We start from the raw sequence: 16892 nt of genomic DNA on the forward strand, positions 1-16892 counted from the left end.
CCACAATAATATTTCCCAAATTTGATCAATCGTCAGAAATACCTGGAGAGAGTTTAAAGACATAAATTTCAAAATCCTTTCCTCAAAGGTCTGATTAGTGGAGGTGAGATAAGAACCTGGAATTTGCACTTTTAAAGAGCATCCCTGTGGTTCTGACCAGCTCAGCTTATATGATAGAAAACAACCCCTTCCTGTCCCAGCAAAGCACACAGGGCCCTCCTGCCCGCCTCTCCCCAGGCAGTCCTGGCTTCAGCCACACTGCGCTCCTGGTTCAGACACAGCTGGCCCTTAATTTAAGACCTCTGTCCAGCACATCCTCCCCCAGTGTATCTCTTCCATGCAAATTCCTATCCGCCTTTGAGACACAGTTCAGACTTCCGCTCTGCAGAGAAGCCTTCCAAACCCCAGCAGGTCTTAGCGCTGCCTCTGTTCCTCCAGCACTTCGTCAGCCTCTTCTGTTTTGTGCATATGATGTTGCACTGGGTTTAGAATCTCTTTCCCCCATAGCTCAGCAGAGCCCCCCAAAGCAGGGGCGGCGTTTGTTTCTCTCTCCTGCAGTTAGCACAGCCCCCAGTACAGAGGAGGAGATCCGCAGGTGTTTGGATACATTACCAAGTGCTGGAGGAGACCTGTCCCTGGGTCAGGTAGCTCCTCAGGCACGGCCCCGCCCACTCTGGGCCCCAGAGCCTCCTCCTGTTAGGACCTTCCAGCTTAGCCTCCAAAAGGATGTGGCTGATGAAATTTTCATGGTTGGAACTGAAACCCAGGCCTGAGTCGGTGCCCCCTACCTGCATACACCTGCCTTCCTTTCACAGCTTCTCGGTATGAAATCAGGCCATGTGAGGCAATTTGCCTACGATCCTCACCGCATTTGATCAGGAAATTAATCCACCTGTGCTAGAAAAGAAGTAAAAGGCAGGCAGGAGAGAACGAGCAAGGTGGGAGGGAGAGGGAGAGCGCGTTTCATGAACTTCAAAGCCGAAGAGAACAGTGTTTCGATTACTCACTCCTTGGGGATTAGCCCTGTCACTCTTCCCTGTGTAGACCCGGAGAACTGAGAAAGAACTCTCCAGGCAGCCGTCACTCTCTCGTGCAAATGTCAGGAACCTCTGTGCTGGCCCATTTGTTCACTCACTTATTCATTCAGCAAACATTTACTCCTGTGTGTTCTATGCTGGGCCCCGTGCAAGATGCCGGCTGGTGATCAGAGAGGTTTTCCCTAATCGCCCCTGCAACTCATTCCTCGTGAGTGGGCGGCTCTAGAGGGACCCTTTCAGGGCCTCCTGCAGGTCCTCACCCAGATCCCTTTCCTTTCCACAGTTGTCCTCACTTCCCAGCATATCTTGGCATCCCCCTTCCCCTAGAGCTAGCTATGGGTCCCCACATGCCTTCCTCTGTGAAGACAAAGCGTGCTCCCTCCTCTGGATGGGACTTTGTGCCCTTCGCACCTGCTGCATCCCCAGCTGCCCTGACGTCAGCACTCACCACCCTGCGCTGTGTTCCCCATGGACCCATGTGTCTCCTCCTCTAGGCAGTGAGGTCTTGGGGTGGTATTCACATTTGTCTTGGCTCTGTTGCTTCTTCAAAGCCCAGTACTTGGCAAGGGCATATTAACAGTTGAATAAATCCATCAACCAACGAGTGAATGAATGCATGAAAGGGCTTACTACTCTCAGAGCCACCAAAATTCAACTTGAGGTACTGGCCAAAGTTCCACAACCTCTGAACCTTCTCAGTCTTTGCCCTTGGGCTTTCTTACCCAAACTCCTCGAAAGCATTTCGCAAAGATGCTGAAGATCTCTCTGCTTGAATTCTTGAGGGTTCAAGCCAGCCCTTCCACCGGCCTCCCCTTCTCCCCCGCCAAGAACCAGTTCTCCAGCCCCGCCCTGGGCCCTCAGCAAGACCCCTGCAGGAGTCACCATGCAGTCCATGCCAGGGGAAAGGGAATTCCCCTCCTTTCTTGGAGCTAAGAGTCAGGCTGCCCCAGGGCATTAGGAACCCAAGGCGGAGGGTTGAGGAAGCCAAGGTCACCCCTCAGGAGCCAGTGCTCTGAGGAGGAATAGGGAAGCAGTCCTGGAGCAGAGGATTGCAGAGGGGCTCTGACTAGGTGGGAAGGGCCAAAAGCAGGTCATGAAAAGTCTAGGGTTTCCATGCCAAGAAACTGAACTTTATCCTGAGGGTCAAGAGCTGATGAATTTTTCTATGGTAATGAAAGCCTTTCTTCAGAACCCACAGTCATTAGGTTGTGATTGGCTGTGAGTAGCAGAAAGCTCCACAGAAGCTTATACAAAACACAGATTATTTCTCCCACATCCCAGGGGTCCAGAAGTGAAGACTCCAGGGCTGGATTAGCAGTTTTCTCAGTGTCTTGAGCACCTCCTATTTTTCCCTCTGCCTTTCTTGGCTCTTATCCTCATGATCACAAGAAGGCTGCTCCACCTCTGTCCTCACATCTGTATTCCAAGAACGCAAGGAGAAAGGTGAGATAACGCCCTGAGGACTCCTTAGCTCATGTCCCACTGCCCAGAATCCTGTCACTTCCCTATCCTTAGCTCTGTGCTTAGCCAGGTCCATTGCCACATTTCAACAGCCAGCATTCTATTAAGAATGGTAAGCAGTGGGAGGGACAGTGAGTGAACCATTATCTGTGTCTGCCACAGAATCCCAACCATGAACTAGATCCAAAGGAACTGCTTTGGTTGGAGCAAGATCCAGGCCATTCTGGTCTTTTCCCACCTTTGTTTGTGCCCCTTTAGTATCTTTATGGAACCCTGGGGTTCCTGAGAACCATGTTGGAAAACCACTGCTCTAGGTCAGAGGTCAGCAAACTTTCTGCAAAGAGTTAGATTATAAATATTTTAGACTTTGAGGACTATGTGAGGCTTTTGTTGCACATCCTTCTTTGTAGTGCTTTACTTATTTTCTAACCCTTTAAACATGTAAGAATACGTCTTAGCTCAAGGTGCCAAACAAAAACAAGCCTCAGGCCTGATTTGGCCCAAGAGCCATGGTTACCCAACCCTCACTCTAAAAGGGTCGTGCAGCACAGAGTTTGGGGTTCAGAGTGAAGGATGGGCAGCAGACTGGAGCCTAGCTAGGAGACAGTTATAGAAATGCAGTCACTGGACAAAACAATCTCAGTCTAGATCTCTTGGCGCTTCCCAAAACATGCCTAAGAGCGGTCACATCCTCTGCAGCCACACTGAAACCTTGGACACAGGCTGACAAGACTGGGATTCCTGTCTTTAGCTGGTCCTGGATGATGCTCAGGAAGCAAGGAATGTCCTTCAGGCCCAGGGTGGGCACCCTCCATGGTCCTACTCCCATCCGCCACAGTTCTTGGGAAAGGCAGCAAGGTCCTGAGGGGTGCAGTCTCCAGGACTCAACTCCCTCCACCACCCTGCAGTGAACACAGGCTCCCCGAAGCCCTCCTGCTGCTGCTGGACCATGGACCGGCCTCCTGGCAGGTCTCTGTGCCCCCAGCCCCTCCCTCCATGCTGAGTGACAGCCTCTCCCCATCTTCACCCTCAAGTCCAGGCTACCTGTTCTGGCCTGCCAGGCAAAAGCCAACTGCAGACCCAGCCAGGCTGCTGTCTCCTCCCCTCACCACCCCCAGCTGCCCTCACCGGTCCTTGTTCCCCAAGCATCTCTGGGATGGAGCCCACACCCTTCTCTGCCTGCAGGGCCCAGCACGCCCACCTCCTCTGTGTGGCCACCTTTCATCTCTCCCTCCTCTGCTGTCCTCCAGCACTCTCCATCTGTACCATGCCTTTGGCATTTAGATTCTGCTCCACGTTGTCAGACAAGTGAGATAACTTACAGGCTGCAGCTAGCTCAGTGCTCGGCACATGGCGGGTGCTCAGTAATTACATCCTAGCGAAGGGTTCTTTTATTCATTTATCTAATGGGTGCAAATTGGGTGTCTGACTGTGCACACACGTGCCTCTTTAATCACGCCTGTTTCATGTGCTGTCACTCTCCTGCCTTAGAAAGACACTTTGCCAGCTTCACTCATCTGCATGTTAGTTAATGAATCATTACAGGATCGTGTCTTTAAACAAAGGCCAGAGAGAAGAGGGGAACAAATGAAAGCCCCAGCACACTGAGTACCAGGGGCCCGTCCCAAGGCTTCAACACTGAGTGTTTTGTGCTGACTGCTTGGTGTAATCAGCTCCCACATTGGGGTCAGATGCTCTAAAATGCAGCTCACATCAATGGTACTCTACTCGGTGATGTGAAACATTTTATGGCTCTGGGTTCTGGCCTGCAAAGCGAACTTTTCCCATCATGGACATAGTAATCACATACTCCCTTTTTTGGCACTGGCTTGGTGACCTGGGGCTTCCCGGAAGGGGTGAGGGTGGCAAGAATGTACAGGCAGGACCCTGACTTCTCCCTGCGGAGGCCGGGCCCCTGGGTCTGCAGAAGGCACAGCTGGCCTTAGAGTATTTTATGAGCAAGTGTTGGCTGAGCAGCTGGGATCCAGAGAAAGAGCTTAGGGAAGGTTGAGAGGGTAAGTCACGGCCCCCATCGTATGGACCTGAGACCTCCCTGGGATGCTGTGAGACAGTAGAGCAGGGTGGTAGGGGCCTGGCCTCTGCCTGATGAGTCCCAGGTCTACTGCTTAGCTGTGTGATCTTAGGGGAGCTGCCTAACGTCTTTAGGCTTGGCCTTTCCCATTTGTAAAATGGAGGGCTTCACAGTGGCCGTGGCTGTCATGAGTCTTTAGTGAGTTAATGTTTGTAAAATACTCAGAACAGCCAAACACATTATAGGTGTCGCTCTTGTGGTGATGAAGTCTCTCAAGAGAAGATAGTCAAAAACTGATTAAGTATCTCAAAGAATCTCCTAGACCAGGGGTCGGCAAACTACCACCTTTGAGCCAAATCTAGTGTATTGCTTATGTTCGTAAACTAAATTTTATTGGGACACAGCCACACTCATTGGCATGCATATCAATGTACGTGGATCATGGCTGTGCATGCTGCCTGAACATATGCAGCCATGGCTGTGTTCATGCTACAGCAGCAAAGAGGGGTCTTTGCAACAGATATCATATAAAATGCTCAGGTGAAAATACTTATTACCTGGCCCTTGACAGGAACAGTCTGCCGACCTTTGTTCTAGATGGTATCTCCTGTGAGAGATCCAAGAGCCTGGAGATCCGTCCATGCTTGAGGCTCAGGAAAGGTTTGGAAAGTATTCTCCCATTCAGCAGGGTCTGAGCGCGTCATGTGCCTGGCACGCTGACAGGTTCTGGCAGGTCAAAGGCCATGAGACCAGGCCCCTGCCCTCCAGGAAGTTCATGAAGTAGTGGGAGACCAGGTAAAGAGCTCAGTCACAGCACAACAGGTAAGTCCTGACACGGAGAAGAGAGGACGGGCAATCAGGGAGCCCTTGGATGAGAGCTCAAGGATGTGGAAATGTTGCTAGGGGAGCCGGGGACGAGGGAGGGGACTGTGCAAACCAGGATCATGAATGGGCTGGTATGAGAGAATGCTACATAGGCAGTATGATGGGATGGCAGCAGGAAGCAGGAGCCAAGGGTCCTTCCTTATGTACCAGGCTAGGAAATGGCATCATTCTGTGGGGCAGGACTAGGGACAGTAAGAGATAGGAAGCCAGTTCCAGCCTGACTAGATGATCCAATGATGACTGGTCATCAGGGAACATGGGAAATGAGCTTGCCTACCTGGTGAGAAAGCTAGAGGGATGAAGGCTTCCTCCCTGGGCTTCCCAGGTGGCTCAGTGGTAAAGAATCCACCTGCCAATGCAGGAGACGTGGGTTTGCGCCCTGGGTAGGGAAGATCTCATAGAGAAGGAAATGGCAACTGACTCCAGTATTCTTGCCTGGAGAATCCCATGGATAGTGGAGCCTGGTGGGCTACCGTCCATGGGATCACGGAAGAGTCAGACATAACTTAGTAACTAAACAACGATAACAAAGGCTTCCCCACTCACTGTAGATGCTCACCGGAATACATGTCTATATAGCCAACAAGGGTTTTTATCAGGAGGGTCTAGCATTTTTGTTGAAACTATCTGAGAGTCCCAAGCAGGAATCCCCTCCTCATGATACTTATCACCAATGATTGGGGTGCTCACTACCTCTGAACACAGTCCTTTTCATTGTGGGACAGTTCTGACAGTCACAGAGTTGGTTTTCAGTGCCTCTCGTCTCCACCTTCTGCCCTTGGACGGGGCCAGGCAGGGCTGCTGCTGCTGCCCCTGCCTCTGCCCTCGAGTCTCTGCTCTAGGTCAGTACCTCTAGTCCCTCCATCCCCTGTTTTCTAACAGCCCCCAACCACTGCTTCAGGCCCACACTTCTGTGCAGCCCAGACATTTTCCACCAGCCCTCAATGCCGTTTCTCCTAAAACAAAAAGCTCACCCCACACCTTCACTTACCTCTCTTCCTGGAGGACAGAGCCCAAGTCTGTGATACGACAGCCAGCGCTTCCTCATCCGGCTCCTCCTGCTTGTCTTGTGTCCCCACCCTCTGCTTCCCTCTCAGCCACCCAACTCCAGATCCACCCGGAGTTTCTGGACATGCCATGCACCCCACACCTCTGCGCCTGCTCCTCTCTCTGCTTGGACCACTTTCCCTTCCTTCTCCATTTATTGGACTCCTCCAGTCCACCTCCCAAACTCAGCCTGGGCTTCATGTCCTCCAGGAAGCCTCCTGTGGCCTCCTCCCAGACAGTGCCACCCCTCCTCCCTGTCCTGTCTGCAGCTCCTCACCGTGGGTCCCAGGCCCGGAGCCGAGGGCCCTGCACAGGCAGTACCGGGCTCACACACAAGCACAGCAGAGGTTTCCTTCCTGGGACCCTGAGAGCACCCTGGGGTGAGACTCTGCCGTGCTGTTTGGTTTGGACAGCAGAAGCCTGCACAGCCATAGGAAAATCTATCCATGGGAATTCTTTACTCCTAGAGTAGCAGAAGAGAAAACAAAGAAGCACTTTCAGCCTCCCTACGGGGAGACTGAAGATCTTCATCAGATTGAAACCAGACTGAAACAGACAGAAAGAGGACCAGCTGAGATGCTTAGGCGAGGCGACTCTGAGCGTCCTGTCTTCGTGAATGGCACCACCACCCACCACCCCAATTGCCCCAGCCGGGAATATGCAGGTCATCCCAAACCACCCCTCCTTCAGTCCCCACATCCATCAATCACAAAACCCTAAACACTCCAGGACCTGACTCTCTCTTCCGTCTGCATCACCCTCCTGCATCACTCACCTCACTGCCCCTGAAGCCTGGAACCATCCTCACCGCCTGGGCGTCACTGCTGCCGGGTCGTGACACTTGTGTCAGTTTCCACACAAGCCGCCAGCCCAATGTTCTCCTCCAGCACCTAGTGTCCCGTCACCCGCTGTGGACAGCTGTCCTGCTGCTGCTCCCTCAGGATGAATGCAGCTGTCTGGGGTCGGGGAGGCTATGAGCACCTGGCCGCAGGCAGCCTTCTCAAGTTCTAGACGTTCCTGAGTCGCCTCCTTGCACTGAAGGCCCAATCACATTGTCCCCCGGAGTGAGGCAGCCGGCCACTGTGTTCAGTTTCCAGACCTGCGCTGATAGACCCTGAGCACTTGTTCTGGAATGTTCCATCTCAGCCACAGCTCAGGCCTTCTGCACCTGACCCCTGCCTCTCCCAGCATCCCCTTTTGACCTGACAGTCTTCCAGAGCTGTCAAAACTCTCAGGACCTACCCCACCCTCATCACAAACAGCCTCCCCTCCTCCCCTCCCAGCAGGCTGGGTGAGCTGCAGGCTTCAAGTAGCATCTGTCACCTGGGGTTGTGATTATCAGTTTGTTTTTCTCTCTCCCCCCTCACCGAAGGCAGGGATCATGTCATGCTGACCACTGAAACCCTGTCTCCTAGGCTGGCACGTGGTGGGTCTTTAGTATATATATGTGGCAGGCAGGACTAAACCAAGTAAGAGAGAAGAATCTTGTCGAAATGTCTTTCCTGGAACATTCATTTATTCAACAAATAGACCAAGTGCATGGAGAAAAGAGGGCACAGGAGAGGCTGAGAGAAACTTCTGCAGGTCCCCGGGGACCACATAGCTGAGATTCCACATGTGGCCTGAAAATTTGCCACCAATTCTACAGGGATTTCTGTGCATTAAAGTGTGAAGGCAGAGTCTAATCATCTCACAGTTGGCCAGATGTGCCTGGGGTTGCCATGACAGCCCCCAGAATTGGCCAGATGTGCTGTAATCCACTTTGGAAAACATCAGGGAACCCCAGAGACTGTGTGGTCCAGAAGAAAAAAAAGTTCCCACTCTAAAAGGTGGCCTGGAAGTGCTCGGTGTGGACGGAGGGTTTCGTGGGGTGGTGTCACGGTGCTCTGAGCATCGGGACATGGAGCTTCTTGCTGTCTTCAAGGCCAAGGAAGGCTCTCCCGGCGGCCCCTGCCTGCTGCCTAATCCCTGCTCCTTCCGCAGGTGATCAAGCTGGCCTTCGAGGAGTTTGACCTGGAGAGGGGTTACGACACCCTGACGGTCGGGGACGGCGGGCAGGACGGGGACCAGAAAACGGTGCTGTACATGTGAGTGACGCGGAGCATGTGGTGGGCAAGGCAGGAGCACGTGTGCCTTGGCTGAGGGCAGGGGGATGGTCCTGCTGAGTCTTCCTGCCACACTCCCTGCCACCTTGCTATGGCCAGGACAGGTGTCCTGCAGCACTGCTGGTTTCAGCAGCAATCCTCCCATCTCTCTCTACTCCTACCAAGGAAAACAGAGCACTTCCCATGAGGAAAGATCAGGGAAGGTGTGTACCCTGGCTCTAGGGGAGCCAGGGTGATAGAGATCTGGCGTGTATGCCTGGACTGCACTTGGCTGTGTGCGTCTACATAGACCCTGCTCCTGCCACCAGGAGTTTCTCCTCAAGGCCACGTACATCTGAGGCGGCCTGACTGCAAACAGAGGAAGTGGAAGTGTTTTGCTAATTTCCCCGCATGCTCAGAACTGTCTGGGAGATGGATGGTTTCCGGGAATTGGGACCACATGGACATAGTGACCACATATTCTGAGCCCAGAAAGGTTAGGTTGACATGGTCTAGTCGAGGGAGAGGATAATGTCAGGCTGTCCTGGGTTTCATTACACCAGGTCTCAGCTATTGTGGGCCATTTGACTCCTCTGTCCACCATGAGTAGCCCGACTTGAAAGCAGGAGTATGCTCCTATTCAGTGTGTATGACCCAGTCAGATAGACAGACTTGACCTCGTCCACCTCCCCTGCCAAGAAGGAGGGGAGATTTCACGTACATTTGGTGCCTACCGTGTGCCCAGACACATCAATTATCTCATTTAATTCCCACAGGAGCCCTGTGAGGAAGGTGCTATTATCCCATTTAACAGGTGGAGAAACTGAGGCCCAAGGGATGCAAAGGTGGTTGGCGGCAGGACTAGCACTTGAGTTGGTCAAGGATAGCATCCCATGCTATTACCATACACCCTCCTAGCCAACACCCTCTGGTCATAATGCTGAGCAAGAAATGGCCATTCGCTAACATCTGGCTTGTCCAGAAGCTGTTCTGTCCTGGGTGCTTCTCAAACCTTCCCCACGTCTACTGGGAAAGATCCTATTAGGGCAGTTGAATAAAGTCCCCTGGCATGTTAGGTGACATGGCTGGGATTTGGGATCTCTTGAGAGAAAGGAATGGGATGTCAGCCTGAAGGGCAACCTCCCCACTGCCTGCTCTCCACTGTAGTAAGCAGGCTTCTCCAAAGAAACAGCCAACAGGATTCAGGCTTCTCCAAAGAAACAACCAATAGGATGTACATATGAAGAAAAGGATTTATTATATGATAATGGGAACCGACAAGTCCCAAGACCTGCAGGCTGAGTCAGCAAGCTGGAGACCCAGCAGAGCTGATGATGGAGTTCTAGAGCAAAGGCCAGCAGTCTCAAGACCCAGGAAAAGCTGAGGTTCAGTTCAAGTGCAGGGCGGGAACAGTGTCCTAGCTGAAAGGCAGGCAGGCAGGCAGGAAGCATTCTCTTTCACTTGGGAGAGAGTCTACCTTTTTGTTCTATTCAGGTCTTCAACGGATTGGATGAGGCCCACCTTCATTGGGGAGGGCAATCTGCTTTACTCAGTTCTACTTTAAATGCTAATCTCATCCAGAAACACCTTCACAGAAACACCCAGAATTGTGTTTGGTCAGATATCTGGATTCTCTGTGGCCCCATCGGGTTGTCACATAGTTTACCCTTCACACTCAACGCCTCCCCTCTTCTCAGTGCGTCCCCACCACTCACCTGCCCTGGTGTGCTGACCTGTGTGATACATCAGCTCAGTGTACCCCAGAGGCCAGGATCCCACTCTGTCTCATTCATGCCCCCATGCGCTTTGTCATAGAGAAAACCTTAGAAGAGCAGAGCTGAAAAGACTGAGGGATCATACAATTCAACCCCTCATTTATATGGAGTGGAAAAGTGCAGAGAGGCTCAGCCACTTGCCCAAGGTCCCACAGCAAACGAATGTCAGATCCATGGCTTGTACCCGGGTCTCTGCACCAGTCTAGCTTGAATGAGGTCCCAGCAATCTGTAGCAGCCCAGAGATTCTCCCACCACCCTCAGATCTCTTTAGACCAATGTCAAGTTCAAAACTTCAGGAACGATGTGTGGCAGGGGCCATCACAGTGTTGTGAAGTGATTGTCCTCCAATTAAATAAATTAAAAAAAAACCTTCAGGGAAACAATGCAAAATGATTCCTTTGTTGTCATCATTGGGTCACGCAGAAGAAAAGCAGAAGCCTGTCTTCTCCCTTACTCACCACTATCCTGGGGTCATTCCTTACTCACACAGAATCTCAAGGTCCCCATCATTGCAGAATGTCAGGGTCCCCAGGCCAGGGATATCACATGGGCCAGGCCAGTGTATCCTACGCAGTCTCTCCCTGCTTTATCCCCACAGCATTTGTGCTGTACCGATCATCTCTCTGCAACCAACTCAGCCCCCCTCAAGCTTTGAAACCCTAGGGTGGAGCAGAGATTAGAGCTCATTCATCTAACCACCCCTCCCCAGCCTCCCACACCCCATCTGTGCTGGAGATTTGTCTGGTCTCAGCAGAAGAAGGAAGTCAGGTTTCTTCTGAGTACCCCAGCCTAGGCAATGGACTCTGACTCTGCCATTCTCCAGCAGGCGGACCTTGGGAAAGCCACTGCCCATTCTGTACCTCCGTCTTCTCGTCTGTACAATGGGGGTAACACGTCCCCTACCTCGCTGGGCTGTGGGGACACTAAATGAGATAATGGAAGGGAAATGATCTGGCTTGGGTAGGTGCCTGGTGAATGCGAGTTCAATCAGAATCTTCTCCATGTCTAAACTTGTTTTTTCGAAAGGAGTGTTGCCCAAGGTCGGGGCTGCACTTAAAGCCTCGCTTTCTCATGCTGGAGTGGAAAGAGATGCCTCATTAAAAAGAGTGACTGGGTTCCGATTGGGGAAATGGGTTTCTGTCCGTGTCTTCCCTACATTCCTGTTCACAAGAAAGATGGGAGGTTGCGGGAGTGTAGACATCCACTTGATTTGACCTGGCTCCAGCCATCCCTCCCTATGCAAGTGAGGACACAGATCTCTCCCCTGAGCCCAGGGGTCTGGGGAGGGGAGTCGCGGTGCAGAAGCAGCTCGGCCTGTGCAGAGGGGAGCGGTCCTGAGTCTCCCAGCACGTGAGCCAGCAACACGGGGACCCAGGATTTGCCCGAGTGACCCTGGCTCCTCGATGTTCCTTTAGATGCCGTCGTCACACAGTCTTTCTGTTGGGGTCCACGGTGGGTTCACACCTCTAAATCTCTCTCTCCTGACAGCCTGACAGGTACGTCGGTCCCAGATCTCATCGTCAGCACCAACCATCAAATGTGGCTCCTCTTCCAGACAGATGGCAGTGGCAGCTCCTTGGGCTTCAAGGCTTCTTATGAAGGTAACTGACTGCCATGGGGGAGCCAATGAGTCAGACACCTGGGGTCTGCTTGGAGTCAGCAAACCCTGGGTTCGAATCCTGGCTCTGCCTTGTACTAGGTTCCTCTTCTTAGACATATTATTCAACTTCTCTGAGCCCCAGCCTCCTCCTTGGTCCAGTGGGTCTCCTTGGCTGTTTTGAGGATTATCTGGAGCCAGTCACTTAAAGTGCTGGCTCACAGCACCAGGTACAACATCAGTTCCACCCCTGATTCACACCTGGCCTGTGTAGACCTTTGCAAGTCCTCATAAACTTTCTGAGCCTTGCTTTACTTTTTGAAATCTCTGGACTGAAGACAGTAGCTTCCCAAGCTACCCTATTTGGCTGTCATGGTGATGAGTGACTGTATGCACGGGGCTAGGGCCAGACACACTCCACTGGTGACCTGAGCAGGTACAGACAAAGCTGACCTTCATCTCCTGGTGGGGATAGGCACTAAGGGAACAGCAATCTGGGCTCCAAGAGATACTGTCGCCATCATTCATCTTTGTATACAGTCAAACCTCCTGATGCAGATGACTGCCAACACAGATCCCCACAGAAAGAGCCCCATCACAACACCCCCAAGTCTTTGTGAAGGCCTTGTTAGGTATCCGACCCTAGACTAGCACTCGGGGAGCAGATGCAGCAGATCGAGACCTTCACCGTAAAGAACCTAACAAATGAGCTATCTTTTCTTTTTTTGCAGTATGGTTGCTTTACGGTGTTGTGTTAGTTTCTGCCGTACAATGAAGTGAATCGGCCATATGCATACATATATCCCCTTCCCTCTTGAACCTCCCTCCCACCCCACCCCCGTCCCACCCTCTAGGCTATCACAGAGCACTGAGCTGAGCTTCCTGTACAAGTAAGCTATTATTAAAGTAAGATCATCATGGCCAACAGAGCCAGTGGGAGCACAGAGAAGGGGTGGCTATCCTTTCTAGGGTATCAGGAAAGGCTTTATCAAGAAAGTGAGTTGTGAGTCTAAAATGACGAGGTGGCTACCAGACAGGAGGCAGTTGCGGGGGAGGGGGGCATCCTTCCCCGCCTCATTCAGAGATGGTGTCCTTCTCCAGGGGACCCTGGGCAGCTGCGTGTGTGCATGCATGCTAAGTTGCTTCAGTCGTGTCCAATTCTTGGCCACCCCACGGACCGTAGCCCGCCAGGCCCCTTGTCCTTGGGATTCTCCAAGCAAGAATACTGGAGTAGGTTGCCATGCCGTCCTCTAGGGGATCTTCCCAACCCAGGGATCAAACCCACATCCCCTGCATTGCAGGCAGATTCTTTACCTGCTGAGCCCCCTGAGAAGCCCACACAGGACCCTGTAGGGGCAGCAACTCCAAAGATCTCTCACTCCACTCAGGGTACCTCACACCTCCTGTGGACCAAGGGCTCTTCCTGAGGACTGGACTCTGTGACCAAACTTGGTACACAGGGAGCATATTCATCCCCTAAGGGCTGCCCTAACAAACCACCACCAACTGGGTGGTTTCAACAACAGAAGTTTATTCTGTCATAGTTCTAGAGGCTGGAAGTCTGAACTCAAGGTGTCAGGAGGGCCATGCTCCCCAGGAGATTCCTGGTAGACCCCTTCCTTGCTTCTTCCTGGCTTCTGGTGGTGGCCGGCAATCCTTAGCTTGTATCTGCATCATTCTAATCTCTGCCCCTCATGTTGCACGTCCCCATGAGTCTCTCTGCTCTTCCCATGGGACATCAGACATACTGGATTGAGGACTCACCATCTTAACTTGATTACTTCTGCAAAGACCCTATTTCCAAGGAAGGTCACATACATAGGCACCGGGGGTGAGAATTCAACACATCTTTTCTGGAGAACACGATTCAACCCATAACAGGAGGCTAGTCCTTATTTCCTGCAGGAACACTGTCATACCTTGATGCCCACGGGGTCAGGATGATAGAGGATCTGTCCTCAGCATAGGATGCACACCTCTGAGTGAGATAGACCGGCAGACAGAGAACACCTACTGGGTGACATGTGCTAAGTTCAAGTCCTGATTCTGTCCCTTTCTAGCCTCTCCAGGGCTCTGTTTCTTCATCTGTGAAATGGAGATAATAACAGGCCACTGGGGACAGTGTTGCAAATTATAAGGTGATTAGCGAGTAACTAGTGAGTGAGTCGGAGAAGGCGATGGCTCCCCACTCCAGTACTCTTGCCTGGAAAATCCCACAGATGGAGGAGCCTGGTAGGCTGCAGTCCAGGGGTCGTTAAGAGTCGAACATGACTGAGTGACTTCACTTTCAGTTTTCACTTTCATGCATTGGAGAAGGAAATGGCAACCCACTCCAGTGTTCTTGCCTGGAGAATCCCAGGGACAGGGGAGCCTGGTGGGCTGCCGTCTATGGGGTCGCACAGAGTTGGACACGACTGAAGTGACTTAGCAGCAGCAGCAGCAGCAGAGAGTGAGTACAGAGGTAGTTAAATGAATGTGCTCTTCTGGCACATAAAGTTATATATGCAGGAAAGAGGCCCAGGCAAGAAATCAAGAGACCGTGATTCAGGCCCAAGCTCTGCCACTCACTTCTTTGGACATGGGGGTGGATTTAGACTCAGAGTTTCTAGGTTTCCCCATTTCGGAAGTTGTGTAGATGTTTAGCAGTTACCAAAAGTGGGGAGGAATGATTCTGTACCATCCACTTTCCCAGATCTTTCCATCTTACTCCCAGATCTTTCTATATCTTATTCACGGCTTGAATAAGACCAAAGTCACAGGAGTTTGAGATGGATGGTGGTCACTACAGTCAGCAAACAGCGTGCAGAAAGAGCTCGACAGGGTAGAGCAGTTGACTAAAGTACCAGGATAAGATGAAATGGGGAGAAATAGCAAGTCCTGTTTGAATGTTCAAAAATTGGCTACTAGAATTTATCCCAGGGAGTGAGTGATTCTTTATTCTATTCTGATCAGGCATCAGAGCATTGGGCAGAGATGTGGAGACCCCAGCTGGAGATGGATAAGGACAGGACTTCAAGTCAAACCCAGTGAGAAAGGTTAACAGCCCCCTGAATGCTTATTCAGGGAAAAGTGGACTCAGGGGAGACTTGAGAGCTGTGTCCAAATATTTGAAGGGTTGTTATGTGGGAAAGGGGAACTGGGCTCATTTGGTGTGATTTCATTTTAAAAGAAAGGGGCCCATCATTTGTGGAGAGCCTATGATGTACCAGAAGCTGAACATTCATTGTCTCCTTGAATGTTCATTGCACAAACAGTGTCAGGCAAAGACTTGAGATCCCTTGGGGGCCACTCACATGTTGGGATGGGGATGCCCAGCAGGGAGGCCTCTGACCCTGCCTCCATCTCCTCCTCTAAGCCCTCTTTTAAAAGTGGATTTGTGGCTAAGCACTAGTTTGAAAAGTACCATTTCATCTCATTCCATAATCGCAACTCTGTGATGGTGGCTGCTCTTTTATAGAAGAGGAATCAGAGACTCAGAGGGTAAGTGACCTGCCCAGGGTCATACAGAAGTGTGGGATCTGGCAGAGTTGAGATTCGACCCCGGTCTCTCTGGCTTCAAAGCCCATGATTTTCCTCTTATACCAAAGTTGCAGAATTTCAATTCCTTACAAAATCTTTATGGAAACCAAAGTTCTGCCCTAATCTAGTGGGCCACAGATCGTGAGCCTGGGTTCCTTGTTAGTAGAGATTGGATGAGGTCATTTGTCCATTTCACTCAGTATTGATTGATATGTGACCTGTATGAAGCTGGGTGCTGAGGTTACAGTAGGGGCACATAGACTTGACCTAAAAACATAAGGCTATGTGACTGCTGATCACAAACCAAGTGTGGGCCGGAGGACTTCTCCTCAGAACCATGACAAAGTAGGAAGAGAGAAGAGAGTCTGGGCATCTAGAGACCTCAGTAACTCACAGGAGCTACCCGGGTTCCGGGTACAGAGGCAGCAGGTTCTGTGGAGATAGAACGGACTCTGGACTTGGACCCGAGCTGGTGAATCCCAGCACAGCCCCAGATGTTTGACCTTAGGCAAGTCATACAGTCTCTCTGAGCCTCAGGTTCCCCACTGGTGAAGTGGAGGCAATAATGTCGACCGTCTCACACTGTTGTGCAGTGTTATGAAATGAGATTACAAAAGGCTCCTGGCACATTGCCTGGAGCACAGAGGTGGCGTGCCCTGGAGGCCCTGATGACCACTGTCCTCCACTCCGGGGTACATCCTCCTGTGCAGGGATGCAAGTCTTCCTGCCTGTCCCCAGGTGCCCCGTGCTTCCTCAGATAGCCCTGGGCCTGGGTCCCTGCCTCCCCTGCACTCCCTAGGCTGGCTGGGAAGGAAGTCATTCACGGTGGCCATGGTGAAGCTTGTGGAGGCAGAAGTGGCAGAAGGCAGACCCTTGTCTCCAAGGGCCTCAGTCAAGGTTTCAGAAAGAGTTGGCACCTTGTCCAGCAGGAAGAAGAGCCCAGGAAGGATTACATGTTGGGATGAGCCTGCTTTTCCCTTTTTGTCCTTCCACCTTTGACCTTGTGTTTGAGGGTCTCACACCTTCATGATGAGTCAATCCCTTCTTTGTGGAAGAGGTGGGTGGCCGGCTTCCCTGGAACCCCGGTGTGACTGGTCCCTCCATCTGCTCTGGGCCTCTCTTCCTGCAACTTCCTGGGTCCTCTCCTCCTCCCTGGCTGCTCCCTCTCAGCTCCTGCATGGTTCCCTCAGGGCAGGCACTTCTCAGGCCCTCAGCTTTCATCCTCTTTCTAGAACCTTCCACCATTGATCACATCTACACGCATGGCTTCAGCCTAGCCTGAACCCTGGGGACTTTCAAATCTGCTCCCCAGTAGACATCAGTCTACCTGTGACACATCTTACACAGCTTCCCCCTTGGATAGCTCAAGCCCAACACTTGGCTTAGGTCTGTTCTGGCTGCCGTAACAAAATCCCATAGACTGGGGAGCCTAAATAACAGAACTCTATTTTCTC

At 51.8% G+C, this 16892-nt stretch overlaps 1 protein-coding gene across 1 annotated transcript in view; it reads left to right on the plus strand.

Annotated features, from left to right (window-relative positions):
• The window catches only part of CSMD2 (CUB and Sushi multiple domains 2), a 689877-nt gene that overhangs the window by 386033 nt on the left and 286952 nt on the right, over positions 1-16892 (plus strand). Inside the window, exons 11-12 of the mRNA XM_015467054.3 lie at positions 8446-8549; positions 11811-11923. Coding sequence (XP_015322540.1) covers positions 8446-8549; positions 11811-11923 — 217 coding nt within the window. The remainder of the gene's footprint in view (positions 1-8445; positions 8550-11810; positions 11924-16892) is intronic.

Source organism: Bos taurus, chromosome 3, assembly GCF_002263795.3.
Source record: "Bos taurus isolate L1 Dominette 01449 registration number 42190680 breed Hereford chromosome 3, ARS-UCD2.0, whole genome shotgun sequence".
Classification (NCBI taxonomy): Eukaryota; Metazoa; Chordata; class Mammalia; order Artiodactyla; family Bovidae; genus Bos; species Bos taurus.